The 24,226-nt window shown below is 50.1% G+C and overlaps 2 protein-coding genes across 11 annotated transcripts in view; both read left to right on the top strand.

Moving 5' to 3' along the window:
* ATP11C (ATPase phospholipid transporting 11C) overlaps positions 1 to 7,635 on the top strand; it is a 60,083-nt gene extending 52,448 nt beyond the window's left edge. For 3 of the 10 annotated variants that reach the window (XM_040614861.1, XM_040614853.1, XM_040614860.1), the window contains one exon: positions 3,250 to 6,780. In XM_040614861.1, coding sequence (XP_040470795.1) covers positions 3,250 to 3,366 — 117 coding nt within the window. In that variant the 3' untranslated portion in view covers positions 3,367 to 6,780. Of the gene's footprint in view, positions 1 to 846; positions 938 to 1,986; positions 2,083 to 3,249; positions 6,781 to 7,468 lie in introns of those variants that run through there. The other 7 variants (XR_005831038.1, XM_040614856.1, XM_040614858.1 and 4 more) reach the window with 4 other exon arrangements.
* Positions 7,636 to 11,539: 3,904 nt separating this feature from the next.
* MCF2 (MCF.2 cell line derived transforming sequence) overlaps positions 11,540 to 24,226 on the top strand; it is a 62,495-nt gene continuing 49,808 nt past the window's right edge. The window contains exon 1 of the mRNA XM_040614304.1: positions 11,540 to 11,638. Coding sequence (XP_040470238.1) covers positions 11,581 to 11,638 — 58 coding nt within the window. The 5' untranslated portion in view covers positions 11,540 to 11,580. The remainder of the gene's footprint in view (positions 11,639 to 24,226) is intronic.

The raw sequence follows: 24,226 nt of genomic DNA, 5'->3' as shown, positions 1-24,226 counted from the left end.
TAATTTCTTCCAGTTAAATATGATTTCGTAGTTTCTAGCTTGATGCCCCTGTTGAATAGGCTGGGAGCAAGCCGCTCTGAGCTGTGGGCGTAGGACAGTTTGAGGATGGTGCCCTGGGGGTTTCTGAGCTCCGGCTCAGCTCACCTGAGAGATGACCCATTCTTGCCTTCAGCTGTTGGCCAGAAGATCCATTCCCCCATGCAATACTTTCTTCCAAGAGCACTTTATGTGCATTAAAAAAAGGCTCTTGTGAAATCATTTAGCAAAGCAAAGTAAGTGTCAACTAGAAAAGGCGCTTTGTATGTGCATACCAAACTAAATACAGGCTGAGCCATATTTAAATGTACATTTTGAGTAAGAGGTCTGGATGTCTGCGTCGGCAGTCAGACACCAAAGTCAGTCACCTAATTTGCAAAGGCATCTAAGACCAGGTAGATGATTTCAAATCAAGACCTTTTTTGAGAACTCTGACCTTAATATTGGAAAAATAACCCCCAATCATCAGTTTCCCAAGGGGAGCATGAAATGAAAAACAAGGTTAGGGTGGTATGTAGGCGCCTGAACCCCCGGCTTGGCAGCTGAGGCTCCCCTCTGGAAGGGGAGGATGGACTGAGGCCAGGTCAGTGGGTGTTTGCCCTTGACCTCAATGGGACCAGGTTTCACCCCGAATTCTCTATATAACACTTCGCATTGCCTCTGCTCAGTCTTGATTAAATTTTCTGTGTGGAAATGCATTTTTTTATTTTTTAATTTTTTTTACTGCAAGGCGCATTTGTGTTTTCCTTGGTTTCTGCCTTTCTCTTTCTTGTACTGCAATTTTCTGTCTTTTGTGCTGTTGTGAACTAGGTAACGAAGCGCCTTCCTTCCTCAGGAACATCCACTATCTTCATGCTTTCTCAAACTTCCAGCAATCACAGCTTTTCTTGGAGTGAATAAGGTGATTCCCTTTCTGAGTCACTATGTGTTGCTTGCTCTGCTGCTTTTTTCTTCCTTCTAATGCCTGAAACCCCAAGTTTAGAATTGCTCACCCAGCAAAACCTTGCTTGCCCCTCAGCTTTTTGCTTTTATTTAAGTCTTTTGCTTAAATATTTCGCCTGCTTCTTCCCCTTTGGTCTCTAGATGCACCTCAGGTGGGTGAGCTGGTCGTGCTGGGGATGCCCACGCGAGGTGGGTGTGACCGATGCTGGTTACGCTGTCCTCGCTGCAGCTTTGTGTGTCAGTGGGCTAGGTACAGGCTTCTCCGAAGTGTGGGACAGGGCGGACTCGATGCAGATTGTCCTCTGGATGCCGTGTCAAACAGCTCAGGCTTGTTTGATCCAGAAGGAGCTCCCCAAGTGCCCATCTTGCCCAGTCCGTCCCACATCTTAGTGCTATGTTGTTCTTTGTACAAATGAATAAGCCACTGCACTCAACCCCCGTGGTGAGGGATGGTGTGGGACTTGCTGGCTGTGGGGGTGGTGGGGCTACCCCACAGCAAAGTGCCTGGAATACGTGTCCCTAGCACTTGGTTTCACTGCAGATCTCCAGTATTGGAATCATAGAATCATTTAGGTTGGCAAAGACCTTTAAGATCGAGCCCAACCGTTACCCCAGCACCGCCAAGCCCACCACTAAACCATATCCCTAAGCCCCACATCTGTGCGTTTCTTAAGCACCTCCAGGAATGGCGATTCCACCACAAAACACCAGTTACGGGGAAGTCGAGGATGGTTTCCTCCTCCCTCAGAAACACCTGTAGCGTAAACCTCCAAGCCCGAAGTTAACCATTTCGGGAAGCAGGGCTAGTTTCTGAATACCTACTGTGCCTCCTGCACTGCAAAACCCAGCCAGTATTAATCACCATGGTGTTTAGGGACCGTGTATTACTCCATCCTTTTTATGACATGACTTAGCTGTAAAAAGGTGTGTGTATGTCTTATGTTGTTCAACCGTTAGGCAGGGGCGAACGTCGCGTGTGCTATAAGTCTCTTTGCCTCGCTGTTGCAGAGCAGCAGGAAGGCACCTGATTCATTGTCGGCCAGACCTTCTGTCAGACCACTTCTTTTAAGAACGTTCTCAGATGAGTCTAATGTGTTGTAACAGGTACCCTGTCCGAAAGAGTTGGGATGGTGTTAAAAATTAACCAAATGTAACCCCCCCTCAAATCAATTAAATTATGGTTCTTGTAATCCTCTTGACTATCGGTGTGGGGCACCTGTCCTTGTGGAATGGAGATGCAATGCTTGGGATGCATTTTAATTTGGAGATGTTGTGCTATCCAACCTCCTCGGAATCCTGTGTGTGTATGGATCTTCTCAAACAGAAATGTTTTGCAGTATTTAAACAAATCTTTCAATAGAACTGATACTTTAATATTAACAGAAATCATAATCTGAGAATGCAGTCGGCGACTCGTGCTAACAGCAGTTGTAAAACCTAATGCTGATGTATTTACAGCAAAGTATTCAAATTTCAGCTATTAAAATGATTCCAGTATTGCATCTGATTTGTACCAAAATCCCTTTTTCTAGGGTGCATGCAGTTCTGTCAGGTAGAAACAAGTACAGTTTAATTCATCTGCATAGGTTGAAACTAAACACATGTACTTGTTTACGTATGTCAACATATGGTACGGCAGGTATGTCTCAGTGTCCGTATGTATATACGCACACAGAGAGCATCCTAGTACAAGTTTACTTGATTTTAAACATCGTAGTAAGCCGATAGCAGAATAAAAAAGTAAAAGTGCCTAACTGAATTCACGGTTTTGCTTTTTGGTGAGATGTCACGTAGCTGTGTGGTGTCCGCTGCAAGCTTAAACCCGCAAATTTTCCGCAGACCTCTCCTACCTTTGTACCCACACCTGCCTGTAAAGAAAGCGGCAGGTCCAACAGCCAGGCCCGCCAGACCTCCAGTGCATCTGGTGTAAACCCTGAGCAGCCGTTCCTTCCCCACAGACGTTAGGTGGTGCTCTCCGCTACCATATACTGGTGCGGGAGGTGGCTGGACTGGGGCAGAATGGAAGATGATGGGGCCAGCCAGGCAGATGCTATTTTTAGACTTCATGCAGTATTTTGCAGATTGCGCAAATTGATTTACCGTGCTGTTACGTGGTTGTGAATGACGTTTGGCACTTTTATCATGGGCTAATGATGATTCTTCTCCTATAAAATTTTAAGTATTTTTTTCTAAAAATAACACAGGAAAAGGTTATGAATTTGGGAATGTAATAATTGCAATACGTGTGTGTTCTCCTTCTGATTTTTGCAGACTGGCCCCTTTGATCTGCCTATGCTAGTCTCATACAAACGTATAGAGAATGGTTATGTGAAGACTGAAGATGCTGTTACTAATTTGTCAGAAAAATATCCTCTCAGGATACTTTAAAGTGCTCCATAGAAACACTGCATATTGTCATGCTCTAGGAAAAAAACTGTGGGTTTAACCTAACATTCTCTTTAGTATTACCAAGTACAGTGAGCAGCCATGCTGATAAAGCAGTAGCCAGGGCACCAAACCCACGGTACCCGTTTGTCTTTGGTCTTGTGGCTTCCCCACACCCCAGGAAAAAAAAAAATATGCCAAATTCGATGTCATGGGAGGCTGCAAAAGCATCTTTAGGAGTTTATCCCAGACAGCATGAATTGAAGTGCAGGAGAGCAATGCCAGCCCCGTTTCACACAGGGGCTTCCTCTGCCCCCTGCAGATCTGTCCAAGAGCAGCAGAGAGCTGCTGAAGTCTCTTGCTGTGCCTGACCAAAGAAGTAGCACAGACTTTAAACCCAGTAACAGCCCCCTCCGGCTCCCCGAAAAGACGCAGAAGCTGGATGCAGCCCTGCGAGCATCTTGCCTGGTGCTGGGGCTGCCCCCTCCCAGCGATGGGTCGCCAGGTGCACGCTGCAGAAATACTTGAAAATTTGGGAGAAGTCTTCGCTGACAGTATGAAGCATTCGGTTGCGTGTCCCTCCTCTGGGTACAGCTGGAAGCGGTCTGTGGTCCGTCTGCAGCGGTGGTGCCCGTGCAGAGACCCGCAGTGCTGGGAAGCACCTGAACATCCTCCCGCCACCAGTTTGCTGATGGTTTATTCCTGATGGAGGGTGAAGAAAAGGTCGTTTTTTCCCTTGTATTGTGGCTGCTTGTGATGGAAGAAAGCTTTCGGGGGGGAAGGAAGGAATCTCAAAAGCTGGGCTGTGCCAGACTTTCCGCCGCTTTGCCCAGGCTCCCTGTGGTTGTGCTTACGTTACTGCGCTGTGCAGTTGCTTCAACACTTTAAAGGCCTGAGTGACTGTGCAGTCCTTGGATGATCCCAGGGACCTGTGCCTGTAAACCTGCAGGCATATAAAACTGCATCTTGAGTTATTTGCACTAAGAAAAAAAGAAGCCAGTTTAAAAATAAAAGGAATAACATGAACCTGATTTCACGTTACACTTTATTTGGTTTTTAAATTGGCATGTTCTTTTGAAATCTACCTGTACCATGGTCGTGGGAACTTTTCTCTTTAGGTTGTGCGCAGCAGAGGTGAGATGCCTGACTTTTGATATTTTTTTTTTCTCTGATGCTTCATATGTGGAAAAAGCAGCTTTTTTGTTGCGTGAAGTCGTAAGCAGTGATGGAGCACCCTGTGTGCCACCTCCGGCTGGTGTGAAGGTGCCCCCTTGTGCTGGATTCCCCTGGCCCCAGCACCCTGCAGGACAGCGAAGAGGAACCGCTGTGAGAAGCGTTCGGGTCTCATTTCAGAAGTAACAAGCTCCACGCTGCGGCTGGGTTTGGCTGCCGCTCACTCAGGCTTTGTGTCACTCACGTGCAAAGAAACAACAATTCGGGACTAGATGGAACATTCCCTTCATCAAATTTTGCTGAACCGTGGACTATTAATTTTTGGAAGAATTGAGTCTTGCGCTCTGGCTGCCATCCCTGAGGTCCGTCTTTGGTGGATGCAGGATGCGGATCAGCTGCAGGCAGATGCTGGCGTGCATTGTAAGGACTTTGCAATGGGCCTTAGCCGAGCGGGAAAGGGGTGTGCACAGTCCCGATGGCCGGTGGCTGCTCTTCGATCACCCAGCATGGGAGCGGACGTATGGACAGGACCACTGTATTATACACGCTGCACTGGCCTCAACGCAAATGGTGTTTGTCAGCACCATGTTAGCAACCGCGGCTCGACTCCTTGCTGCATGCAAGTAAGGAGCTGCACTTCCAGCATGTGTCCCATGGGCAAAGCTTTTTCATTTTTTTTTTTTCCCCCCCTTTTCCTAGCTCATTTCACGGACCTAGAATTCAACTTGCAGACCTTGTCCCGTTCTCAACTTTTCTTGCTAAAATGTGGTGCCTACAGATGAAGTATACAATGAATACAGCGACGATACACACTCTATATGCCAAATCTAACCTTTCTCCTTAAATATACAGTTGCTGACTTGTGTTTACATAACCTTTAAAATGTGGGCGCTGAAATGCCTAATTCCTGTGATTCAAAACCATTCCAAGCCTGAATGGTCCCAAGCCTGACACCTTGCTTCTCCGTTTGTTTTGTGTTGTACTCTACCCCTAGGGTCAAAGTCTGTTCCCGTGAAATTCCGCTGGAGGTTTTGCCAGTGATGTTAGTGGGAACAGGGCAAAGCTTGCCATGCGTGTGTGAACTGTCTGAATAAAGCCACTTAAACAGGCTAATTTCTGCAGCCTGTTTTAAGGTGGAGCCTTCTGAGAACCGGAGTCTTTCTCTTCCCGTTTCCAAGTGTCCTGTCTCGGGATGGAGCAAGCCATTGCAATACCTGTATGTTCAAACCCAAGGCATGTGTGCTGACCCATCGATGGGTTGGAATTAACGTGAAATGTCTTGAATAGGAGCTCTTTGGGGAAGGTGCAGGGGTTTTTTGGGGGGCTTGGCTCTTCAGCTAGTACGCTGGTGTAGTGCTGGGGATGCCAGGACAGCAAGCTGCCCTGCACCTGCAGCGGTGGTGCTGATCCTCATTGTTCAGCAATGGCAGAAGTGAAATTCCTGTTGCTGTGGATGACTTGTGAAATCACAGGAAACGGGAGATCCCTTTTGGGGATGGAAAAGGGAAGAAAAAGGAGGAAAAAGCGGTGTTAGTAACCGTAAGGTGTAAGCCTAGAGGCTGCTGCAGTGGCAGTAATCCGACAGTGATGCTCGGGTTGTCCATGTACCGTAGTCTACACTGCACTGTTACAGTGCTCGTTAGTGAGCTAAAAGGTCAGTACAGGCTTCTCGGTGGAAAAACTTGAAGGAAAAAAGGCTGGGTTTTTTTCATAATAATTTGTTGAAGTTTAATCACTGGCTAGTGACACTGAAAGATAAGAAAAGTGATTAAGATTCCCTCTAAAACTGGTATGTGGTAACAGAGGAACTTGGTGTAGTCATAGCTACTTCTGAAAAACTAATCCTAATCATTATGAGAATATTACAAATGACTTGGAATTGCATAAAAGCTTAAAATTGGATTTGTATACACACAGTTGAAAAACTTACCTAATACTGCACCATTTATCCAATTTCCCAGCTATGGATTTTTTTAAAAAAACATATAGTATTTAGAAAGTGTAAATTATATACAGGCAATGACAAGATACATTTTCAGCTTCTTGCAAAAAAAAAAAAAAAAAAAAAAGGACTGCAACCTTACATTTTTTTCACTTAAATGCAATTTTATACATTTCTGTTGCTTTATATAAAGGAAATTGAATGTGAATGTTACCTTTTATGAATGCAACTTGCTCTTTTTTCATTACAGAAACTTTTGTTTGAAGTAATCAATAAACTTTGGTATGTTGTTCTGATTAATAGATATTGTCTGTTTCGTCTCCTTGGATGCTCTGAGGAAACAGATTATAACGTGGGCTTTTCCAAGGCTGCACTTGGTTCTCTGTCCATTGGCATTTTTGCTGGGGAGTAGATGATGCCAGCAAGGGCGTGCTGGCCTTACTGACATGGAGCAGCATTTGCCTAAGGAAGTACTGGTTGCCCCTCATGTATTTTTAGTTTTCCAGCAAGGTATTAGCAATTCTGCTGGTAACGGCTCCTGCATGTAGCTGGCCTACGTGTTCTAAACCCATTTTCCTCAAAAATAATGTCACGTTAAGGAAGTGAGTCCTGTGAATTAAGTGAATAAATTGATTTAACTTCATAGAAGAGCTGACCTCAGAGCTTTAGCTGACTTTTCGGAACTGGCTATAAAAAACCGCAGGTCCGCATACCCGACATCCATATGTTCCTGAAGAGTTTTTCCTGATGCTGTGCATTGGTTCTGTGTGTTGTGGCTAGCTGTAATAAATGAGTATTTTTTTTTTAATTCAAAGTCTAGAGGTACACAAATGAGGATTATTCTGTGGTTTGTAAAGTGCTCGGTGCTGGTGAAGTTCAGGCCAGATATTGCATTGATGAAATTCCAGCAATGCAATGAAACTTAAAGCAAGAGTCACAGTGTTTGTATAATACACCAGAAAAATAGACTTAATTTTTTTTTATTTTTAGGGCATGGATCTGATTCAGACTGAAGTGTTTGTAATGAAAAACTGACACTTTGAAAAATTCTGTTTTGGCTGCTTCGATCTCTTCAGCTCCCATCAGCCACCGGAGGACAGATGGCTGTGCTATTTAAAACAAACTATAACCTTTAAGAAGCGGCTTGTACTATTGGAAACCAGATACACGCGTTGAGAATCTTAATAGCCTGAGTGAGTGATAGTGAAAATCATCTGAAGAGCTGGAAAGGGTTTTACTCTGAGCTGGCTACCCAGGCTGACGGGACAGAAGAAGTCAATGTAAGTGATGGGAGTCGGCCGTGGGTCACCCGGTATTTCTGAGAGCACCGAATTAGCACCAAAGTGCCCACATGGCCCTTCATGTTAGAAGGGTGAAACCATGTCATTTTATAAGGTGCTTTTTAACAAGGACAGCAGTTTTTTAAAGGTCAGGCTGTTGGCATGTGAGGGCTCTAGGCACATTGGAGGGGCTGCGGTGTCCCCGTCCCACCCTGCTCCCCCGCAGCCGCTGCGGGAGGGGATGTAGCCGCGGAGTCCTGGCAGCTGGGATCGGGTTTTGCTTCTTAGATCTCCACGTCTGGGGATAACCTGCTCGGCTGGAAAACGCACCGTGGCCTGCAGAGAGGGTGTGTGTGCACCTCTGCGTTCCCTTCCAAAGCCGGGCGCTAACAACAACCAAGGCAGGTCTGACTGAAGCAGGGAAAAAGTGAGAGTGGGAGAGCAGCGTGGAGTCCTTTCTCTTTTTCAAGTTGACATAGCAGGTGACATAAAACCCTGGTCCTGATGAAATCGGTGCAGGCTTAACTGGCTTCAGTGGGGCTGGGATTTCTGCCGGGCGAGGAGGCTCTGCTCCTCCTGGGCCAGCTGGGAACGAGCCCACGCTGGACAACCCCCTGGGTCGGGGCTGGTGCCGCCTTGTGCACGTGAAATCCTCCTAAAATCCCTGTTTATGAAAACCAGCCAGAGCTGAATTACTCTTCTGCACAGTTACTTTGATGTCACTCTGCTTATTCCAGAGGTGAGCAATTCCCTTCAGCATCAGTTTGACTCCAAACTACGTTCAGCCAGCTTTGTTTTTCCAGTTCTCAGCACCACCCTAACAAAAATAAAAGCCCTTCTGTCCCGTTTTTCCCGTGTATGGAAGACCAGGCGGCTGCTGCCCACCGCAGCTGGGGCTCAGGGCTGAGCAGGGCGCACGGAGCAGACGTGTGGCTGAGGAGAGGATCAGTGGAGGAACTGCCTGTAAGAGCTGATGGGGCTAATGTGATAGTGGGGCAAAAGTGCTTGCAGCAGCCTTCCAGGTGGTGTAGCAGAAAAATAGGATGTTGGCAAGCCAGGGAAAAACATTGCAGTGGTCAAGCCCCGAAGTGATGAGAGCAGGGCTGAATCCTGGAGAAATGATCTGGCACCTGCAGGACTGTGTGTGAGGGCTGGGACCGGGGGCTGAATTGAGGATGACAAGTCAAATGGTCCTATTTAACCAGAAGCTTCTCCCTGGCAGCTAGCAGAAGAGTGTTTCTGAAGGAGAGACTAGGAGATGGGATGGACTGAGCTGATGGTAACAGATGGGCATTTTTCTGGACACTTTCTGAAGCCTCTCACCGAGCATATCTCCAGCGATGCGGTGGGGCTGGAGCAGCCACAGCTGGACTCACCGCTGGCCCTTGCTGTCTGCACAGTCCCACGGTGGAGTGGGGATGCAGCCACCTTTGGAAGCTGCCGAAGTGAAACCTATGTCTTCTCCAAATTATAATAAAAATATATACTGGGGAGAAATAGCTGACATGATTATTCAGATGAGTCTCAAAAGGTGATCGCATCACTCTGAGGCCTCAGGTGTCCGTGGCTGCCTAAAATCGAGCATTCCTGCTGGACTAAACAGATGTCATTGGAGGGTGACTTCTCAAATACAGATAATGGCACCAGTCCCAACAAAACCTAGCCTTAATCTGAGGGGGGAAAGGAATAAAAAGAAGAAAAGAAAAAAAAAAAGAAAAAAAAAAAAAAGAGGGGTTTGAATTCTGTTTGAGGTGGTGGGTTTTTTTTCCAACCTCTGATCTGGAATTAACGAAATTAGTAGGAATTCTCCCTATACCTTCTCCCTAAGATTTAAGGATAAGGAATTGCACGCACATGAAATAAAACTGCAAACAGAGGTGCTGTGGGTGCCAGCCAGATTTTCCCCAGCTCTGTGAAAGGGCTCTTTCCCCTGGCACACAGATGTCTATGTGCCACGCTCAGAGCGTGAACATTGTTATGGGGCCTGGGTGGGATATCCCTGGAAAAGAAATACCTGTGTTTCTGGCTGTCGTTTGCTTTTTATCCATCTCCTTGTTCCTTTTAGCTCAGCTTATTTGTTTCTCGGGCAGGCAGAGAGTAACACTCGTCTCTGGAGGAGACGGATATGCCAAGTAGTGTCTGCCAGTGTAAAATATGAGAAGCTGGATGGTGCCCCTGCTGAATGCATTGCTGGAATAGCTGGGCATTTACCCTGAAATGCCCGAAAGGAGGGACTGTAAGCAGCCAGGTTTCCAAAAGAGGCATCTCTGTGGCCATACAGACTTGTAAGGGAATAATGGTAAGGAAAAGCCGTGACCAGTTATCCTTCAGTTTGAGCAAACACGGCTTTTCCGTGCTGAGAGCCGGCTGATGTTGTCTTGCACCGGCTGAGCTGGCTGGAGGAGGTGCAGCTTTGGGATGTGCAGGTTTCTTGCCAGCATCCGCCGCCGTGGTCCAGCCTCAGCCGCCCGGGGCTCGGGTAGGGTGTGCTGGCTGCAGCGACCTGCTCCAGATCCAGACCCAGTCTGAACCGTTAGGTCTTCTCCTCAGAGAGCAAGAAATGGATTGATTGCCCAACCTTAGGGATAACGCTGTACCTTCTGCTGGCTGCCTTTATTTTTCCCCCAGCCGGTGCCAAAGGTGAGGGTGTATCAGCAGTGGTGGGGAGTCCCGGCTACAGCAGGGCATCCCCTGCACGGGGATAGAACAAAAAAAGCCTTTCTGTGCTCGGATGGGCCTCATTTCTGCATGAGCTGTTGCAGTTTAGGGAAAATAGCATTCCTGCGATAAGAATACAGAAGGAATGTGGTGTGGTTGTCCTTCTTCCATGCTTGTAGCCTTGCGTACGGCTATTTTATAACCACATTTTACTGCTGTGCACCCGAGCTGGATTTTTTGATGAGTAACTGCACATGAGCTCTCCCTGTCGCACAAGATGTGCTTTATGACCAGTCAGAAAATTGGTCAGGCTGTTGAGTTAGTGAGGATCTGCTGTGTTACAAACAAGGAGCACTGACTGAGCGGGTGGGTTTTCCTGGAAAAATTCTTTTATCAGTGGAAGAAGGGACACAGTCTACCAAAAGACAGTGTTTTTCATACTACCACTGTCAGACCTCGGGTCCTAAATTAATAGCCCTGACTGCTGAAGTGTTGGGAAAAGGCTGCTATTATAGCAAGGAGCATAATTAAAAGGTTGTTTTGGAAAAACAGGAACATCCACCTCTTTGTGCTGCCTCCGCGGGCAGCTGAGGCTCCTGTCGAGAATGAGCTGGCACCGTCTGAACCTCAGCATGGGGGAAACTGAGGCCGGTGGGTCAGGCCAGTGCGGTGCTTGTTGCCCCGGCCAGCTGTGGCTGTGGTATGGCTTAACGTAGTTCTCACGTATTGTCCAGGGAAGTTGCCAAAGTGCTGCTGGCAGAGTGAAAACACTTGGTTTGTGGGGTTTTCCCTTGAGAAGTGCTGGAGGCAGGGAGCGGTTCGGGCTCCTGCAGTGGGCTGGGGGGGCACTGGGGTGGGGGGGGGGATTGGAAAAAATAAAGGAGAAAAGGGAAGAAAGGGGGGGAAAGGGGGGGGAGCGCCACCGGCGGCACGGCGGCGGGGCCGGGGAGTGGCGGGCGGGCGGCGGGGCGGCGCGGGGGGCGGGCGGGGGCGGCCTCCCGCTTCCCCCGGCCCCGCCTCGGCGGCCGCGCGGGCCCGGGGCGGCGGCGGCGGCGGAGCGCTGCCGGCGGCGGAGCGCTGCCGCGGGGCATGGCCCTGGCCCCGGCCCCGGCCCCGGCCCCGGCCCCGGGCGGGCCCCCGCCGGGCGGCACCTCGGCGGGGGACATGGAGCGCTACTACCGCCTGCTCCGCGCCGCCGCGCTGCTGGAGGCCGCCGCCGCCGGTGAGTGCCGGGGTGCGGGTGTCCCGGGGCGCGGGGAGCCCGCAGGTGCCGGCTCGGCGGGGCCGGTGGCTCGGGCGGGGGCGGCGGCGCCCCGTGTGCTGCTGGCGGGGGTCGGGCCCGGGCGCGCTGCCCCCGGTGCGCTGGGGAGGAGGGGGGCGGCGGCGGCGGGCGGGCAGAGGTGCTGGCCGGTGCCCGGCCTCGCCCCGGCTTCCCCCGGCCCAAGCTAAGGAAGCCTTCCCGGGGAAGTCGCGTCTCCCCCCGGTGCCCGGGACGTGCCCGTTCCCGGTTCGTGGAGCGGAGGAGCAGCCGACGCGCGTAACGCGTGTGCCTCTGCTGGACACCCCGCTGCCCCCCTGCTCCTGGGTCTCGGAGCACCGCTCCGGGCCGGGCCGGAGCGCACGGGGGGTGGGGGTGTTGCTGTGGTTCTGTGGCCGCAGACCCCTCGTGTGAGAAGCGGGCGGTGTCTGCTCCCTTACCCTCGGGCTGCCCCGGCGATGTCCCTTTGATGGACAGTGATCCGCTCAGAAGCCCTGCCGAGCCCTGACTTTTTTGTTATTTTGATTTCTGGTGGGGAGAACAGTTTTTTTAGCAGCAGGGTCTTTCATAATCCAGGAAGGGTAGCTGCACCTTGGGTGGCTCCAGCCTTGCCAGAGGATGCGTACGTACCTTGTCAGGAGGTGCAGGCACTCTCTTCGTTCCTTATTTTCTCACAGCTGGCAGAGCACCTGGAGCTATGCGAGGCACAAAAAAGACACAGTGACCCAAAAAAAAGCTGCTAGTCTTTAATTCCAGTTTCCTTGACCTCTTGGCAAAGCAGTCTGGGGTGCAGGAGGGATTTATTGGGGCAAAGTCACAGGTGAAGACTACCAATGTCTCACCTGCTTCTCAGGAGCACCTTGTGTCCGTGCTCTCCTGGGATGATGCCCAGACAGTGCCTTCCACTCTGCTGTGGGCTGTCCTGCCCGCCGGACCCGTGCTGACACGGTCGTTTGCCTGCACCCTGCGACTGGGGTAGGAAAGTGTAGGTGGGGGTGGCTGCGGTCAGTTATCAAAGGATGCTGCTTGAACGGGTGTGATCAAAAAAAAGTCTGATCCTCCTTGTGCTGGTGTTGGCAACGAAACACCCACGCTGCTTGCACAGGAGCTGGGTGAGACAGGGATGGCGATGCAGATGGAGAACGTTTTCTACGAGCGATGTAATGGAAACCGGGTGAAAGCAGGCTGCGGGTTTCTCGTGAGCATGAGCCCTGTCGTCTAACCAGCTCTTGGCAGATGACCTTTATATAATGCTCGTATGAAATCAAATATCTCTACAAAGGCACACTTGTGTGGTTATAGCTGCAGGATCTGGACTTGTGATTTGGCATCTATATGCGTTCTTAAAATCAAATATTGAAAAAGATACGAAGTTGAGTAAAGTTCCCCAAATCATGAGATTAAAAATAAATCAGCAGTTTTTTTCCTTTTTGCTGATTTCTGAACATTCAGCCTGATCTGGGACCGTGTTTTAATCATTTCCCTTCATGCGTCAGTACAGGAAACTTTTTTAGTTGTTTCTAGTAGAAGTTGATGCTTCCCCCGGATCTGCCTTACAGTGGGATATAAGCCCATATGATCCCGAGCCTCTTGCAGCCATCCTCATCTCTAAAATGGCTTGGGCTCCCTCAGAGAGCTGCAGGGGTATGGGGCCAGCAGCCTCTGAAAGCTCTGTGCTGCTGTCGGTCCAGGCCCCTTTGGGTGGACCACGGAGGAGTAGTAGTCTGGGAGCAGTCAGTAGTACGTGGGATGTGCTTCCTCTCCCTGCATCACATATGCTACAACTGCAGTTTAATGGTTTATCATTCATTTACCAGGACAAAAGTGAAGTGACAGCAGGGCCGTGTGGGAGGGAAGCAACTGAAGTGTAAGATAGGGCAGGGGAAAGGAGTCTTCCAAAGCACCGTCTATGCCACCACGCCGGAGGATGCTCAGAGACACAGAGCTCCCCCCGTGTGCCTGGAGACGGGGAGCTCAGATCTCGGGTATCGCTGCTGGTCCGTTTGTGGTAGGAGCCTTTTGTTAAAGCCGGTTTTAGCAGGTAGGGCTTGCGAGGAAATCCCAGAGATGCAGACCAGGCGAGTGCCCTCAGCCTTGTCCTGCAGATGGGTAACTTCATGCTGACTGATGCATGTCACGGTGACGGTGGTCATTTCGGTACATGTGATGAGCACAGCTCGGGTCCTGAGCTCCTCAACTTGCTCCGCTGCTGAAGCAAGAAGCAAGCTCTCCCTTCTGCCAGCTTCCCTAATGCAGTAAATCAGAAGGCCATTGCAGGACTGGGGGCAGAGGAACAGGAGTGTGAGGAGCTGGTGTGGAAGGGGCTGGGTGGAGCTGCCTTGTCTTCCAAATCCCTTTTCCTCCCAGGGGATGCTGGACTTGGTTTTAGATGGGGGCTGAGCCAGGAGTTGCCGGGGCAGAGCTGTTCCCGGGAAGCGGCTGCACGGTGCAGTTGTCCGTCTGCTGCTCCGTGGGTGTCTGTCCAGGGGCTGCCCAGTGCGAGACAGGCAGTGAGTGTCAGCGTGCCCTGGCCCCCCCGCCCCCTGCTTTCTGTGCCACTGACCTTCTCCCGCAGGAAGACGGTGAGCTGGATTTGGAGACGTGCTTTTGCTCAACAGGGGAGCGCCAGAACGGAGTATTTCCATTTAATTCAGGAAAAAGCGTTCTAAGTTTCCTTCACTTTGCAGCAGTTTCCAGGTGATGCCGTTGTGGGAACCTGGCTGTATCATTTAGTTTCCTGGCTGTATGGGCTATGAAAGCAAATAAATTGTTCCAGTGACTTCAAGGAACTTAATTCCAGGTTCCTAGGAAGGTAATGGGCCCAAGGGTTTAATGCTGTTCCATCTCCCAGGAGTGACTTTGTGCGCAAAGCCGGAATTCAGCTTGGAAAAAACCACGCTTGCATGGTATTGAATGAGGATGAGAAAGTTATTGATGTGTGTATGTTTTTATTTGGCTTTGAAAGCCTTTTGTGCTGAACGGGCTCTGGTTTGAAGGCTGATGATGTTGGCTGGGAAGGTGTGTACTGGTGGCAGATGCTGAACACACCTTCCCCCAGCAGCTGGCAAACATGCTCCGGTGCTGATGTGCAGACACCTGCGGATGCTTTCCTGAGTCTCTCGTAGGGGAGGAGTGACTGAAATTGGGAATGGGAGAAAATTAAAAGTAGTTTGAAGCTCCTAAGTATTAGAAATGCAAGAAACTGGATTTTTCTCAACTCCCACACTGCGTTTTAATCCACCAGTGTGGGTGTTGAGAAACTTTTATTACGTTTCTTGCAATTGATGTAAATTCATGTATAGTCGAACTGGCTTTTATCTTTCACAATTTTTACTTAGTTTGGAGTGATAAGAGAAGATAGTTTTTCTGATTGGACCAGAAAACATCAGAGCATCCCGGATTTTGTTCCCTCACATTAGCGGATTAGCCAGAGCAATACAGGAGATGTAAGCCTTGTTCCCATTTAGTTTACTGTTGCTTTGCCTTTTCTGAGCAAAGCTTCCACAGTTTGTCAGCTGTTAAATCTAAATTGGAAGAGATTCCTCCACACAAAATTCCATGGTCCCCAGCACACAGGGACACCCTGGACCTTTTAACCTCCCCTGAGTATCCTCCTCGCTGGCAGCACGGCTCAGCCCCGGCTCCTGGGGACCCTTTGGCTCACTCCGGCTTCCCAAAATTGTACTGGAGGATGATGTTCCCATGAATGTGGGTTCTTAGCTGGCTGCACCTTGTGCTGCTGCCAGCGATGGCCCGTGGTCAGCAGGAATGAAGTTTTGTGGGTTTTGTGTGTCAGTGAGTGACCGCAGCTGTGCTGTGCTGGTGCCCCGGGCACTGCCACTCTTTTGCAGAGGCATTTCCCTGCTGGCAGCTGCTGGAGGGATGCCCGGGAGGGAGAGGCTCCTGCCCTGGGGCTTGCAGGCTTGGCCGTGGGGCGTGATCCAGGGTTGCTCTGCGCACGCCTGGACGCAGTGCCATCCTGTCCCCCTTTGGCCATGCCAGTCAGCTCCTATTGTAAGGTGATGATTCAGCTGGTCCCGTGAGGGCATTCCTCTCTGGGACAGCCATGCTGCCTGGATGGTGTTCCACAAGCCTGGACTGTGCTGAATTAACATTTCCCCCCGTTTCTTCTCTATTTTTTCTTTTCTTTCACAGCATTTTCTTTTGTGTTTTTGCTCTTATCCTCAGTGTATATTAATTTAAACCTTTTGAAAAGGTCTTTCTAGTTTTTCAGACGCTTCGCTTATTTTTTTGCTGTATGGTTTCTTAGCTGAGCACACTCCCAGGTTGGGGCGATGGGGATGCGCCTGCGCTGAAGCATGGGCTGCAGAGAAGCCCCGGAAGGCATCCACAGGGAAGCACAGCCGCTAGGTCAGAAGCGAGGACCATCTGGTGCCGTATCCTGCCTCCTACGCTGTGCCGGAGCAGGTGCTTGGGGAGAAGTAAAAGGAAGAGCTTGCAAACAGAGTGAGCCTTTCCTTAAAATATCCTCCCCAGTCTGATGAAGGATAATGTAAGGAGTCTTTGAACCTGTTGCGGTGACCAACCCATCACGCCTAGTGATGGACTAACCCTCCTGGGGCTTTCCATGACCTTTGTGAATCCCTGGGTGGTTTTGATGTGTTTCTGCCTGATGTGGCTGCCTCGGTGTCCTGTCTGTGACACGAGACGATGCTCCCGGTGAAGTTTAAATTATGTTTTTCGCTGAGGTGTGCTCACATGCAGACAGTTCCTGCGGCAGGTTGGGAAGAGGGGTCTACGTTCGTGGTCATGTGGCCATGTACTGGGGAGCTGGAGCCGGTCCTGGTGGCTGTCCTGCCCAGGGCAAGGCTTTGCAGGGGCCAGGTCCCTTTGAAATGGTGGCGTGGCGGCTGCTGCTGTGTGTCTGTCCCATCTGGTTCTGAAGGAGGTGTTTTGCTGCTGACCTGCCTCCATAACGAGCTCTCTGAAGGCCACCCATGCCTGGCTGCCAGCACCTGAACCACCAGCTCCTCCTCAAGACAGCCTGTCCCCACAGCTCCCACCACATCCCTGGGGTGCAGCTCCTCCCATGGCTCTGCCATCCCTTGTTCCCTGTGTTGTGCTGATGCTCTTCCCAGGAAATGATTGAGATGGCAGCTCAGCCACCTTTAGGAGTGGAGTTTGCAAGTGCCTTTGCCAAGTCGAGGATTTACCAAGAGATTCACATGGGGCAGGGGGAGGTTTGCCATCAGGCTATGGGCAAAACTGGGCAAGGAACCCCATCATCTTCCTCAGGATCAATACATCACATCTTCCGGAAAAATAGACATTAATAAACCTAATCTAATCACTAATCTTTCCCTTCAAATGAAAACCCTGGTTTCAGCTGGCAGTGGTTACAGAGCAGGTGCCTGTAGGCTGAGCCCAGGGCTTGGGGGGATGCAGATGCTCCGTGCAGCCCCCAGCTGCAGTGAGGTGCATGCTGACCCTGCGGGCAGGGGGGCACAAAGGGGCTTGCAGCAGCCAAGGGTATTGAACCTTTCTGCCATAAATATTTTAATGGGTCTTCTGTTTCACTTGCTTGGCATGGGGAACAGCTGTGCCACCTGGAATTACAAACTATTGCACGTGCCAGGTTTTATTGCAGCACCAGAAACTGTTTTTACGCGGAGATAGTTAAAGGTGAATTTGCTGTGTGTGGCTCCCCTGGACAGCAACGGTGCCTCATCTTTGCAGCAGGTACGCCTGGTGACTGCTGTGTCAGGGCAGGATGACTGAGCAGCTGAACATGGGTTTGGTGCATACAAGGGTGAATGCAGCTCAGAGCTGCTGTTAGAAATGACTAATGATTTTACGTATAGCTTCTGCAACATACCTTAGATCACTTGCAAATGCAGAAGAGGACCACAGCACTCTTTGCACTTTGCAGCTGAACTTCTTGGGTGTGGAGAGAAGGAAATTTGTTTGATGCAGGGTGTGCTTTACTGTGGGGTGTTCCTCACATGGGGAGAGTTTCCCCACAGCTCTAAATCTGTGGCCAGGCTGTTCCCTCAGCTATTAAGCTGCAATTGCAACATAAGGCTGTTAAGCCCCATGTGCTCTGCAGCTCTGGATGACTTTGGTGGAACCAAGTGGAAATGTCTCTTATTAGCAGACTCTGCTTTTCTGCCCTGTGAATCTTTGGAAGCCCTTGGTGTGGGACCTGAGAGCCAGCATGCCGCATACTCACTTGTAGGGAAAAATCCTTTGGACCCAGGTCCCCAGGGAGGAAGCCACCAAGTCCTGGCTGGTGGGCTTCATGGCTGATCGTGAGATCTTTGGTTCTTTGGTGCATCTGGAAACCAGTCCTGTGGGTTGTGGAGACTTTTTGTTGCCCAGCTGTCCAGGTTAGACCAACACCATCCGACGGTTAGTTCATCGGGGTTTCTAACACCTGCGCCTTGAGGCCAGCTCTTGCACAACCTGTAGGGATGTGGACACCTACATTGGCCTGATGGATGGGGGCTACAGGTTTCTTTTCGGCTCTTACCATTAGGCGTGCTTGTGGCCCTTTGCTAGTGCCATGTCCTGCTGGCACTCGTGCCTGTTCCTATTTGCAAATGAGGAACTGAAGGAACAGGAGACACGATTTGCTCCTGGCTAGCAAAGAGTTTGGTCCCAAAGCTGGGAAGCAGCGTCAGGACCTTGGCCGTCAGTGTTCTGCTCAGACCAGGTCCTGTAAATAAGCTTTTGGTGAACACAGCAGGTCTGGCTGAGGAGCACAATGTCCTATTCTCTGCTACGTGTTCTCTGATGAACGTGCGGTTCAGCATGGTGTCTCCATTAGCTTCGTGCTGCCTGGCCGGCCGCCAGCCCCTCCTGGCTCCGCTTCCCACAAATGCTGTGTAAACACCTGCTTTGCCTGTACACAGCTTCGGATCCTGTTCCTGGGCAGGCAGGGAGCAGGAGGGAGAGATGGGAGGGTAGATCTGGTGATGTGGGAATTAGGATCCTGCTCCAGCTGTAAGCTCCTCGGGGAAGCCACCGCTTGGAGACTGGGCAGGTGGGGCAGGATCCCCGGGAAGGTAGCGCTGCAGTGGGGCGCGGGCAGTAATGGCAGCTGCCCCTGTGTCACCGTGCTCTGCCCCGCTCCTTCTCTGCAGCCAGGGACAGGCACCTTCTCGCTCAGCACCGTGCTGTTGGACAGGCTCGGTGCAGATCTGCAAGCGTGCTGTTCCCGGCAGGGCAGCCTGCAGATGGTATGAAATAGTATCAGTTTTTCTCTAATAACTCCCTCTGCCTTGCTTTCTGGACATGGTGTGCTGATAAGGAGAATGGCAATGTTTCTGGTTGTGTATTGGGTAGAATCCAAAGTGTTTTGGAATTGCTCAGTGAGAAGGCAGGGTGAGGCTCAGCTGCTCGCTGGCTGGGATGCTGCTGTGGTTCAACCCCAGCCGGCTGCTCAGCCCCACGCAGCCATCCGCTCACTCCCCCCGTGGAGGGATGGGGAGAGAATTGGAAGAGTAAAAGTGAGAAAACTCGTGGGTTGACACAAAGACAGTTTAATAGGTAAAGCAAAAGCTGTGCGTGCAAGCAAAGCAAAGCAAGGGATTCATTCACCACATCCCATGGGCAGGCAGGAGTTCAGCCATCCCCAGGAGAGCAGGGCTCCATCACGAGTAACAGTGACTTGGGAAGACAAACGCCATCACTCTGAACGCCCCCCCTTTCCTCCTTCCCCCGGCTTTGTATGCTGAGCATGTGTCACATGGTGTGGGACATCCCTTGGGTCAGGTGGGGTCAGCTGTCCCGGCTGTGTCCCCTCCCAGCTCCCTGTGCCCCCCTGCTCACTGGTGGGGTGGGGTGAGGAGCAGAGCAGCCCTTGGCTCTGTGTAAGCGCTGCTCAGCAGTGGCTAAAACATCTCTGCATTATCAACACTGGTTCCAGCAAAATCCAAACCCAAGCCTTGTATTAACTACCGTGAAGAAAATTAACTCTACCCCAGCCAAAACCAGCACAGACGCGCACTGGGATGACGGAGACTTGGGCTCCCTGCAGCGAGCTGGGGCCCCGACTGCTGCCGTAGGATGGATTTCTGTCACTTCTCCTGGAGGAGCTCTTTGGCTTTTTCAGATAATTAAATTTCAAGTGAAACTGTTCCCCTTACCCACAGTGAGTTCCTGGAGCGGTGGGCTGTGGGGTCACTCCGTTTGAGTGTTCTGAGTAGGTATAGCAATCCGGGCTGAGTTCGAGGGACAGATTGCCGGGCAGTGCACTGGTCTTTCTCCTCAGGTACAGGGCTGTGTTTCTGTTCTTTGCCCCAGTGAATATTTCATTTTGCAAAGTGGAACAACTTCAGCAGAAGAAGCTGAAAGGGCTGCTCTCTGCGTTGCATAGGGTTCGTGGTTGGGGCACTGTGCTCTAAGGGATTTCTGTTCCCACCTCTGCGGAGAGTGTGTGGGGCAGGGATGCTCTAGTCCCCACGCCCAGCCTTGCTGATGCTCCATGGGCTGTCCCAGCAGGCTCGCACGGATGCTGGCCTCAGACAGGGGTGCCTGGGGGAGCTGGAAGAAACCCTGCTCACTGAAACTCTCCGAGCACCAAGCAACCCAAATGCTCTTGGGTTACGTAGCTAGTTTTATGGGCATTGCCAGCCTCAAAGAAACTTCTGGAGGCAGGTGAGCTTTCTTGCAGCGGGACAACTTGAGGCAGACACTGGCTGATGATCCCAGTTAGCTCAGAAAGTCACAGAGGGAAGTGCAAATAGGCTACAAATGTGGTGATTTGTAGGCTCCCTTGACACCAAATAAATGCTGCTTTGTTGGGTGTAGATGTCCAAATGGACAAGCAGTTGAGAACAAGCAGATCACGGAGAAGCTCAGCGTGCTCCTTTACCCTTTTCATTTGATTTACTTCAGTTTTGTTTCCTAGACTACGGCAGCAACCTTCACATGAAAAGCCGCTGTTCTTCATTCATAACAAAAGCATCTTCCAGATGGATTTATAGCTGCAAACAATATTTAGTCAGTGTTGTGAAGTGTAAGGTGCTACTACATCAGCTTGGCAGATGCGTTACGCAGCTGCTGCCTGCAGATGTGTGCCTGCAAAATTTGGAAAAGAGAACAATAGTTACCAAAAAGTAAAGCACTTTGGAGTTTAATTGAGAGGAATTTGGACTCAAGCTGTAGCTGTCCCCTCTCTGAATGTCACTGCAGACCTCTGCTGTATGTGCAAGTCCCCCCCGTGCTCAAGTCTCCTCGGAAGGGAAGATCGCTGACAATAAGCATCATTCTCACAACTGCTGTCTGCACAACTGCCTGGAGATACGGTCCTGTGGGGAGCAACGGTTCTGGACTGTGTAAACCAAATGATGGGGACAGGACAGATTCAGCAGGGTTCCCTGCTGGGCCACATTACTTTTTCTCAGCAGGGTAGAGTGCTCTGTATTTCCCCTTTGTCTTTTGCCTGCTTGGCTTCATGCATCCTCCAAACCTGTGTCATGGCAACGATCTCCTCCATAGAGGAGGCTCTGAATGCAGTAACTGCAGCAGCGTTTTATAAATACCCAGTTTAGAACCTATATAAAAAAATATAACTACACTTATGACAATTCATCTTCCAGATGCTGCTTGTTTTCAGTAAGACCCTAAAGCCTGAGGTCATACCAACAGCGTGGGGATAGCAGCGGAGTCTGTGAAGTGCTCTGGAATGCTGCAACGCGGAGGGTCCAGGCTTGGTTTTGTACAGCACAGCTCTATTCTGTGGCAGCTGATGATCACAAAGCCTCTTTTTAAGAGAAGAGAGTGGACTTGCTTGAAACCTTCAGCTTCCACTGCCCTGTGCCAAGTGAGGTGCAGCCTGGCTCTTTAAAGACCCCAGGGTCTTTTCCGTACTGTCCCAAGTGTCCTTCAAATAAGAAAACCCCAGTTTGCTGGTGAACATCAACTGAAGCCTTGTTTGAGAGGCGGATATCTTTGGTGCCGCACTGCCTTTTACTGCTCTTTTTTTCCACAGATTAATATTTGAGGACAAAAGGTCGCGCTTCTGTACAAGATTTATAGCAACATCCAACCGATGTGCCTCCGGCGCAGCCACACGCTTGCGAGTTTGATGCCAGTGCTTGATTTTCCCTAACATTTGCCCAGGAGCTGGAGTTCGATGGCCAGTGCAGAGCCGGTGCCAGGGGTGAGCTGGCCAAGGAGTGGCTGTAGTGGGACCACAATCAGCCTGTTGTTGTGCCTTGACCTTACCAAAGGGCATCCATCCTGCTCCTCCGTCACTTCTTGGATTCTCCTGCCCCACAGGAGATGGGGAGGGTTTGTAAGGGAATTGCTCCCTGAGCCTTCCTTGCCTGAAGTAAAGTACGCCTGCCTAGTTTTTCCTTGAATGAGTTATTTTGGGTGCTCAACTAGGGACTGCTGTGAAGGGCCTGATTTTCTGGAGGTGCTGAGTACCCTCTTCCAAAAATGTCATCCCTTGGGAAGCGAGAAGCAAAAAGTGGTAAGGGTGCTGTAGGAATCTGGGTCTCCACCTCTGTGCCAAAGTCAAGGATGAAATTTTCAGTAGAATAAAAAGTTGGGGGGCATGGTCCTTGCTGGAAACCATGACTCCCAAGCATGGTGGGACCCCCTGTCCTGTGGTGCTTTGCACCTCAAACCCTCAAATGCCCGGTCCGCTTGCCGGCGTGGCCTGGTGGTACGTGCTTGGCTGGCAGGCTGTGTGGGATGGGGGTCGCCTGTGCCCATGTTTGCAGAGGGCACGGCACAGGGGTCCTGCTGCAGCCCCCCAGCACAGGGAGGAGTGAAACAGCAGCTGGTTTTTGCAGTTTCCATAATGATAATTGGGAAATTGCAGGTAATGGAGATGTGAGAGAATAAATGCCATGCTCAGAGGTTAAGCATGCATTTTTGAGATTATATTTCTTTTCTAGAAAGCAAAGATTGAAAATATCGGTGGGAAAATGCTACTTTTTCCCCCACCATAGTTGTCTCCAGCTTAGTTTAAGGCTGCGGTTTGTGAGGGTGTTCTCAGGAAGAATATGCCTTGCGAAGTTTTTTAATTAAGTGATTTTAAAATATGGTGTGTGTGTTTTTGGTTTTTTTTTTAACCATGTAGAAGTTAACCCCCTTTCCCCAGCCTGTTTCCTGGACAGCTGTCAATAAACCAGCATGTCCCTCCCGTATCACTGCAGAACCAGAAACAAAAGCTGCGTTTACTGTAAACCTGCAGCCGTGTTTGCTTTTACTGCTGGGCACTGGAGTCACGCGTGGCTCTTGTGGCACAGGGCAGAACTCTGCCCAGCTTGTGCGAGGCTGCATCCCTGGGGACAGCCGGGGTGGGCAAGGTGTGCTGGCTTTGGGGACGCGTTTCACCCCGCTGCAAATGCAGGTGAGCTGTTGAACGGTCCCACACCGTTCTGTGGGAAATACCCATGCACAGCCGTGAGCTTTTGTATTTTCAAAGACCCGCACGTTTAATGTCGTCTACTTCATGTGTGGGAGCTCGTGGAGTTCTTAAATGTGGATTTTATCAGTATGAAACGGTTGACCTGGGGAAAAAATAATAATCAACTAATAGAAAAGAAATCTGTGGCCACTGCTTGTCCTCAAGTGAGGTGAAGCAGTTGAATGAGAGAGAAATATTTGAAATACCATTGCAAGACAAACTTCTTTCTTACCAAGACCAATTCTGGGGCCTGTTAAAATCAAGAATGTTTCTGTAGATGCCAGTGGGGCTGAGCTCGACCCTTAACAAACAAAAATAACATTTTTATCTACAAGAGGGGAAAGCAGCAGCGGGTACACAGAAAAGCAGGGAGCCGGCGGGGGCTGTAGGAGGCAGGGCACCCCCAGCTCCACACCTCGGGGCTGCACAGCCTGCAAAATCCCTAGGTAAAGTAGGAGTCACCAGAAAGCTTTTGGAAAAAGGGGAAATAGAATAAATATTGATGACGCTGGAGTGTGCTGAAGTATGCAGCCTGTGTGATTTAAAACAGCTAAAAGATTACTCCCTAGGACCAACTCTGTAAAATAATCAGTGTTTAAAATTTGATTATCAGGAAGCACAAGGACTTTAATCTGTATGGATGTGCTCTAAAGCATTTATTTGCAGGAACAAGGATGCTTAATATTTAGCTATCATTTCATTTATAGATAATCCAGAAATATGTCTGCCAGCTATAAGCTCCTCCTGTGTCAATCTGTTTTTTGTTTCCTTCTCCCGGGGAAAGGTAAAATTATGTATATTGTTCCGATGTGCTTCATTGCCACTGAAATGGTCAGCATGCTACATATGGTATTAAGACAGCCTATTCCATTATTTAATTAAAAAGAAATCCAATAACCGAATGCAAGAACAACCTTTCCAATGCGTATGTCCCCACGCCTGATGAAAACATGATTTCAGAAGCTTATTTGCTCAAAATTAAAGACTGTTACAGTCTGAAAACCCAGCCTTGTTCTCAGCGTGGCAGCCTTGGACGCTGCTGTTCTCAGCAGAAACCTCAGACCATTATGTTGCCAAGGCTGGGAAGCACTGGGGGAGTTTGTAGAATAGGGGGGTGACATCAGTAACTCCAAAATATAAAAATTAACATTGGATACACCCTGTTG

This window comes from Falco naumanni, chromosome 14 (genome assembly GCF_017639655.2).
Source record: "Falco naumanni isolate bFalNau1 chromosome 14, bFalNau1.pat, whole genome shotgun sequence".
Classification (NCBI taxonomy): domain Eukaryota; kingdom Metazoa; phylum Chordata; class Aves; order Falconiformes; family Falconidae; genus Falco; species Falco naumanni.
The sequence above is the reverse complement of the archived record's forward strand: the minus strand, read 5'-3'. Positions and strand labels throughout refer to the sequence as shown.